Raw genomic sequence first — 7883 nt, forward strand, 5'->3', positions numbered from 1 at the left:
TAACTCCTCATATATTGCTCAAATTGGGTATATGAATATACCACAGTGACCTACACAACCTCAGGATCATCCCCATATTTTTAAAATAATTTTTGGAGGTCTCACGCGCCCACACGCGCCTGACGTGGCACGGACCTACGCGCCCCCACGCGCGGCCACGTGTCGTGCACACTGACGGCACAGTAAACGGCAGTTAGGGAATATTCCGTTAAATCCTAGCATATTCCGTTAATAATTAACGGCGTCAGTCAACGCCGTTAGCATATTCCGTCAAAACTGACGGAATATTCCCTGTCTTCTCCGGCGATCGTCGGTCGCCGGCGACTGTTCGCCGGTTTCTGGAAAAATTTCAAACTTGCTATTCTCCTTCGTTTTTCATCCATTTTTCACGTAGTTTATACCAAATTGAAGCCCTAAACATCTACTATCACGTTGGACTAGTTTTAGGGTCTAAAAACAACGGGATCAAACTTTCAAAAATTCAAGAAATCGGCCTACCTTCGAACTAGGTGATCCCAACGTCCAATTCATGCCAACGAAGCACTCCGAGCTTCCTTGGGACTTCCTTAAGCTCACTGTGAGCTTGGTTTCACCTAAAACAAAGTCAATTCGAAGATCATGAACAGTGTTCTTCACGGGAACTTTGAAACTAGGGTTTTCCGAAGCAAAACTTACCTGAAATGGATACCATCGTGATCGTGGAGGTTCCAGGAGTTTGATGGTGGTCTTAACTCCGTCGTTGGTGGAAGTTTAAGGTGGTTTTGTGGTGGTCTGTGTGAGTTCGAAGGAGAGGGAGAGAAAACTGAGAGTTTCGTGAGGGAGGAGAGAGAGAGACAGGGTACGGGAAAGAGGGAGGGATTTGAGGTGTGTGGTCCTACCCAACCCCAAATCACAAAATTCCATCTTCAAATAACTTAGGAACATATATTTCACCAATATATAATTCACATATCTTAATCACGTTTAAGGGCAATTCCGTCAATTTACAATCACGAGTGTAAAACTTTGGGACGGGCTGTGACAAAGAAGGGCTCTAGCAAAAATATATGATGGGCCTAATTTGCCTTTCAATCCAAGAACTGGTAGTATCTCTATAAATGAGTACATAAGGCGCTATAGAATGATACGTTCTTGTGCCACAAATAAGTACCTACAACAGGATCTTGTTGCACATCTTTGGGCCAAAAGAAGCATGGAGTAGGCTTTTAAGTTTTATGTTGTTAAATGTTTTTAAAAATGTTGTTTAAGTTTCATGTTGTTAAATGTTTTTTTATGTTGTATAATTTGTATGTTGGTTAATGTTATTTAATGTTGTTTCATATTGTTTAATGTTGTTTCATGTTACTTAATTTAATTTAATGTTGTATAAATGGCCTAGGAAGTTATAGGAAAAAAAATAGAATTGAAAAAAAAATATGAAACAAATTTTGTGAAATAGAAGTTATGGGAAAAAAAATGGAATTTAAAAAAATATGACAAATATTGTAAAATAGAAGTTATATGAAAAAAAAAATATGAATCAAATTTTGTAAAATAGAAGTTATAGGAAAAAAAATAGAATTTAAAAAAAAATTGAAACAAATTTTGTGAAATAGAAGTTATAGGAAAAAAATGGAATATAAAAAAAATATGAAACAAATTTTGTAAAATAGAAGTTATAGGAAAAAAAAATTGAATTTAAAAAAAAATTGAAACAAATTTTGTAAAATAGAATTGAAACAAAATTTGAAACAAAATTTGAAACAAAATTTGATTCATATGAAAAGGAAAAAAAAGGGAAAAAAAGAAGTTTAAATTCATATAAAAAAATAAAAAAGTTAATACAATGGTTACTAGCCGTTATATTCAAAAAATTTCAAACTATTAGTGTCGGTTATAACCAAGGAAGAAAATATCGGTAATATCGGAAATATCGGTAGTCCGAAAACACGGAAATATCGATGGAAATATCGGGATAATATCGATATCGATAAAAATTACATGGAAACCACGGAAATTGTAAGAAAAACTTGGAAATTTTTATTGAAACTTTGCAGGATGTTTATTTAGTCAATTATCTATTAGTTTATCACAAAAAATTGGAAGGAAATGCATTGCATGATGGATTTAACATTATCAAGTTGATTATATAGCGAGCTGACAAACATTGTGAGTGTAGAAAATATGTAGAAATTAATGAAAGAAGTCTAAACACACCATAATCATTTATATATAATGAATTAGTATAATATTTTACACTTTATACATTGCATGGTAAGATACATGAGTGACTTAGTACCACATAGAGTTCCTATGAGGTTCAAAATTTTCACTATCTTCATCATCTCTATGTGTAGAGTGAGTGTATTTTGAAGAGTAGTTAGCAACCATGGCAATGGTTTTCGAGAACCAAAACCCAAAAGTCAATAGGAAACCGAATACTTCGGTATTTTTCGGGATTACCAAACAAATGGGATTTGGAAACCAATCCCATATCGAAAATTTCGGTATTTTTTGGGATGGGATTCCCGAACTTCAGGATGGTTTTGGTTTGGGATTTTTCGGTTTGGGTTTGGGACTTTTTCGGTTTGGTTTGGGATTTTCCGGAATTTTTTCCAGCCCTACCATGTAAGTGACCAAATAAAAAATAGAAAAATTAAAAACCACATGCCATTGACTAAGTAATTAATTGACACAATTTAAAATATAATACCACAAAAAATTTGGAATATGTGCAAATTTGTTTCTTGTAAAAAGAATTCAAAACAAAACCATATATATAAATATTGTAGCATATTATCACAACAACATAAGTGGTATAGTGGTTAAGGCATTAAGGAGTTAAGTGGGAGGGGTTCGAACCCCCTCTATGCTCAAAATTGAGACTTTTCCAAATTTTCAGGAATTTTTGGACTAATATCGCGATATTTTGACGAAAACTCATTGGATACTCATTAAAATATCGGTAACTCAAAAAAAATTTCTTCCATGATTATAACTGACACTAATAGTAATTAAAAAAAAATTTGCCTTTGAATAACTATTACTGTCGGTTATAGAAAAACTATAAAAAAAATAGCCAGCCCTTTGGCCCTTTGAAATTCCGTGGGGCCCTCCCAGATTCCAGAGCCCTTTGGCCTAGCCCTCGGTTGGAGACGATTTTAGGGGTATTTTCGGCCCTCTGGCCCTCTAGACCTTTCGGTTGGAGATGGTCTTAGGATCCAGGGGTGGCCCTGAGTAGCCGAAGTAGGCGTATGCCTATGACCTCCAATTTTTTTTTAAATAAATAAATAAATATATATATATATATATATATATATAGAGAGAGATATATATATATATATATATATATATATATATGAAATTTTACAATTTAAATTCAATAAAAAATATATAGTATTAGGTAATAATATAATTTTTCACATAAAGAATTTTACTGTTTCTTTTTTCCCTCACCCACATGTAAGTTGTAACTATAGTTTATTCTTTCAAATCTAATTAAAATTTAAAAATCAAAATGTCAGTCTTTTTTCTCGATACAGCCCAACCGCTTTTGTTTTCGAAAAACTGTCTCTCTTCTCTTTCGGTTTTCACATGATGAGTATTCTAATATTGATGGGAAAGACATATTTATAGAGTTAAGAATCTTGAGAGAAACTTTACCGAAGGAAATAAATCGGGCAATATAAGTGTTGAAATATTTGAGACAAATGGATGGTTGTTTCCCGAATGCATGGGGTGCTTATAGAATTTTGTTAACCATACCAATTACAGTTGCCTCTACAGAAAGATGTTTTTCAAAATTAAAGTTGATCAAATCTTATTTTCAATCAATTATGTCACACAAAAGATTGAATGGATAAATTTTTTCATCAATTGAAAAAGAATTGGTTGAAAACTAGATTATGTAAACTTAATTAGTACATTTGCGTCTAAAAACGTAAGGCGTATAATATTTTAGTAATGTTTGTCTATCTTTCTTCTTTTGATATTAATTTTTAATGATGTTTGATGTAGAAATAGATTGTTTCATGTATTTAGAAAATTCTTTTTTATACATATCAATATGCAAAAGGTCAAGGGTCAAAGAACTCTAGGGCCTCACTTCGAAGGCTCGTCCAAATTCTCAGGGCCGGCCTTGTTCGGATCACCACAATATATGTGTGTGTGTGTGTGAATCCATTTGAGGATGTAATCGAATCCAAGGGAGAATTCAAGAGAGTAACGTACTATCCGAGCCTTCACCACCATTGAGTGTTCTTCATTTTTCAAGAAAACCAATTTCATAAATTCATAAAAACTCACTAAAACATCTATGACCTAAATTATGAGTCTGCAAATTTACTAATTACCCGGCTTGCGACTTGGCTGAGGATTTCGGCATTGGTGTGTTTGGGAGGTCGGAGTTCCAGTAAAGTTGAGGTGGTGGTGGTAAAGGTAAGGAAGCAGCATGGCTTCCCACCAGTGCGAGCTGCGTGCAACAATTGAGCATGGTCAAATTAAGTGATGAACTTAGTAATTAAATATATGAGATCAAACTAAAATCACGACTCCCGCTTTCGTGGTTAAATGTGAAGTAAACATACAAGGGAGTATCCTCTTACCAATCCTATCACAAAATAACTCAAATTAATTATGAAATATGTGATTCTTGGCGCTAATGAATCATACGATAGTGGCTAGAGAGAGATTGAAATGCATCTATGAGTCTTCCCAGCCTCCCAAAGAGTGGACTGCAGTGGCAAAGCCACCAACTAGTCCCCTTTAAAAAAAAAAATTATAGAATGTGTATTGAAATAATAAAAGTATTAGTTACCCTGGATTGTTTTAAATGGTATACATAGTTAATTAGGGGTATTTTTAGGAAGAAAACAAATAATATACATTGTACAATAACACACTTTAGCAAGCTAGCAAATCTATGAGTCTTCCCAGCTTCCCAAAGAGTGGACTGCAATGGCAAAGCCACCAGTTAGTCCTCTGAAAAAAAAGTTATGGAATGTGTATTGAAATAATAAAAGTATTAGTTACCCTGGATTGTTTTAAATGGTATACATAGTTAATTAGGGGTATTTTTAGGAAGAAAACAAATAATATACATCGTACAATAACACACGTTTGCATACTAGCAAATAATTGTTCAATCATAGATATCATGCATGCACTTTCCTAACCTTTGGTCGTTTTAAACTTCCAAAAAATAAAAAGACAGAAGCTATTTTCTTATAGTTTTATAAGTTTTTGTCACTTAATTTAAAATTGGATTCTTACATTTCTTGTTAAAATGAATGCAAAGTCTACACAATAGGGTTAGCGAGAACTAAGTTAACTGTTTTTGTCTTAAAGTAAAGTTACAAACAAGGCAAGAACGGAGGTAGAAATCCTTCACAAATGCACTAAAAGATAAGGACGGAACTACGTGAAACAAACACTTGATTAATTAAGTAGCCATTATAATTAATTTACCCTCACCTTCAGTCATAAGGGAAAGTCACTTCCTGATATAAGGTGACTTTGTCCGTAGAACAAGGTGTAATTTTCATTTGATCTAAGACTATGCGGTATTTTGGACTGACTCCTTTAGTTAGAAGTCATATCTAATTTTTGTTACTTTTTTCTTAGAAAATGATGAGAGATACCATTATGGCACACAAGTGGAAGAAGTGATCATGAAATCTATGTTAATTATTGTGCCAATAATCTTTGACCTTGTTGTATGGGTTTAAAATTAGAAAAGGAATTTAGAAACGTCACTTGCCTGCAGGTCGAATTGTCGATCCTCCCCACAATCTTATCCCTCCCAATCGATGACCTACCAAATCTGGGTTAATTAATTAATTCACTACAAAATTAAAATCATCCAGCTCCAATAAATGTATATGCGCAAGGATGGAGAAGAACAATACGCTAGCCATATTAGACTAGGCAGTACTACATTTCTGACTACATTAGGCAGTACTAAAGGCTCGTTTTGAAACATTTTTAAAATGATTGAAATCGTATTTTGAGAAATTATTTTTTGCGTTTTGAAAGCACTTCAAGTGTTTCCTGCAAGAATGACCACTTAAGCACTTCAAGTGCTTTTTTATGATTCATTGCATTTAGCTAAAAATTGGTTCAAAAAAATATTTTCATAAAAAACGCTTTCAACATTTTAAAAAGTACTTCAAACGAGCCATAAGACTGCTAAAGCTACAGAAGACGAATTCTTTGTTGTTGAAAACCAGTTTCCAAATAAATTATTTCCAAGTCACAAGGGATTGATGCCAAATTAGAAGGGAATAGACTACAAAATATTAGATAAAGGGAATTAAGAATACCCTTCATGAGCATTACACAACGCAAGAAGAGTTTTGTACATGAATCATTCCAAGTCAAACGAGGGCGACTAAGAATTTTGATAGGAACCTTGTAATTGGTGCATTCTCTGGTCTGGTGAATAATTTCTTTGAAACTGATGAGCAGGAGAAACAGTCGTTTGAGGGTTCCTGGGTCCTACTAAATCATGATTAAAAGAACCAAAATCAAGAAGACGGAACAAGATTTTAAAAAATAAATAAATAAATAAAAGGCAGATAACAAAGACGAACTTCAAGTGTTCAATACTTTGGCATAAGCATCCTAGCATGCATAATCTAGTAATAGATTACATTTTATTCATAAGTATACGACACTGCAATAAAAAGAAATTAAACAAAAAACGACCAGTCCTTCCATCACTCGTCAATGAGAAAGTGCTGGTCTAGTGACACAAGGAAGCATGGTGTTACTGAGTTTCCAACTCCATACCATAAGCTTGCAAAAGGTATCCAAAAACAAATTTTGTGCCATAGAAACAATTTATTAAACAATTACACTACCTGAAAGAGGCGACGGAAGCCTGGCCCTGGGAAAACCACCAGTATTTGAATGTTCGAAATTATGTGGTGCAATCTGATTGCCGACTTTAATCCTTTTAGTGTCCGAAGAGAAGGCTGCCATGGGTTCTGAGTAAAAGTCAAACCTAGAAAGAGCACAGGACTGCTCCCAGACTGGTATAGCTGCAGTAGTAAGTCGTTCCTTTCCCTTCTTGGATTCGTTCATTAACCTGAATACATCAGAGTGAGCAAAACCCATTTGAATAAAGTAACATTCATCAATGAAAACACTAATTTTTTCATATTAACATAAATTCAACGTTCAATTAAACCTGAAGTCGGAAAAACTTCAAAGCAAAAGCCTTTTCGACCTCAAACTAATTAAAATAAAAAGAAGCTCTAAATTCACATAAATTTGAGAACCCAAAAATCCTAATAAGTTTTTTAATAATTTAATTAATATGCAATTGCAAATGAGTCAAATTCTTCAAAGTTCAAACACTGAGCGAAAGTAAGGATTTTTATGAACTGGGTTTCGAATGGAGAGCGAACCGCTCACAAAAACTAAATAAAAAAAAAGGAAACAAAACTAATTATTTTGGAAATAAAACCAGGAAGAGTCTGAAATTAATAAAAAACAAAAAAAACTAAGAGAATTTTTTTATAATATTAGTCTGAAATTAAACCCTAGCAGAGCAGAGAGCGCGAGAGAGAGGGAGAAAGAGTACCTGAATCGGAGGCTGTCTGTTTTGTCTCCTGCTGGGAATACCTGATTTTGTCTGCCTTGGGCTACGCCCTCGGAGTTGGAGGGGTTTGGAGCAAGGAAGAAAATATCGGTAATATCGGAAATATCGGTAGTCCGAAAACACGGAAATATCGATGGAAATATCGGGATAATATCGATATCGATACAAATTACATGGAAACCACGGAAATTGTAAGAAAAACTTGGAAATTTTTAATGAAACTTTGTAGGATGTTTATTTAGTCAATTATCTATTAGTTTATCACAAAAAATTGGAAGGAAATGCATTGCATGATGGATTT

The 7883-nt window shown here is 33.8% G+C and overlaps 1 protein-coding gene across 1 annotated transcript; it reads right to left on the reverse strand.

Annotated features, from left to right (window-relative positions):
- Nucleotides 1-6218: 6218 nt before the first annotated feature.
- LOC126606058 (uncharacterized) lies at nt 6219-7649 on the reverse strand. Its single transcript, XM_050273527.1, has 3 exons — nt 7565-7649; nt 6840-7066; nt 6219-6474 (listed from the first exon to the last, which is right to left on the reverse strand). Exons 2-3 carry the CDS (start codon nt 7060-7062, stop codon nt 6368-6370), a joined length of 330 nt encoding a protein of 109 aa, XP_050129484.1. The 5' UTR covers nt 7063-7066; nt 7565-7649; the 3' UTR covers nt 6219-6367.
- Nucleotides 7650-7883: the final 234 nt, after the last annotated feature.

The sequence above is a fragment of the Malus sylvestris genome, chromosome 15, assembly GCF_916048215.2.
Source record: "Malus sylvestris chromosome 15, drMalSylv7.2, whole genome shotgun sequence".
Lineage (NCBI taxonomy): Eukaryota > Viridiplantae > Streptophyta > Magnoliopsida > Rosales > Rosaceae > Malus > Malus sylvestris.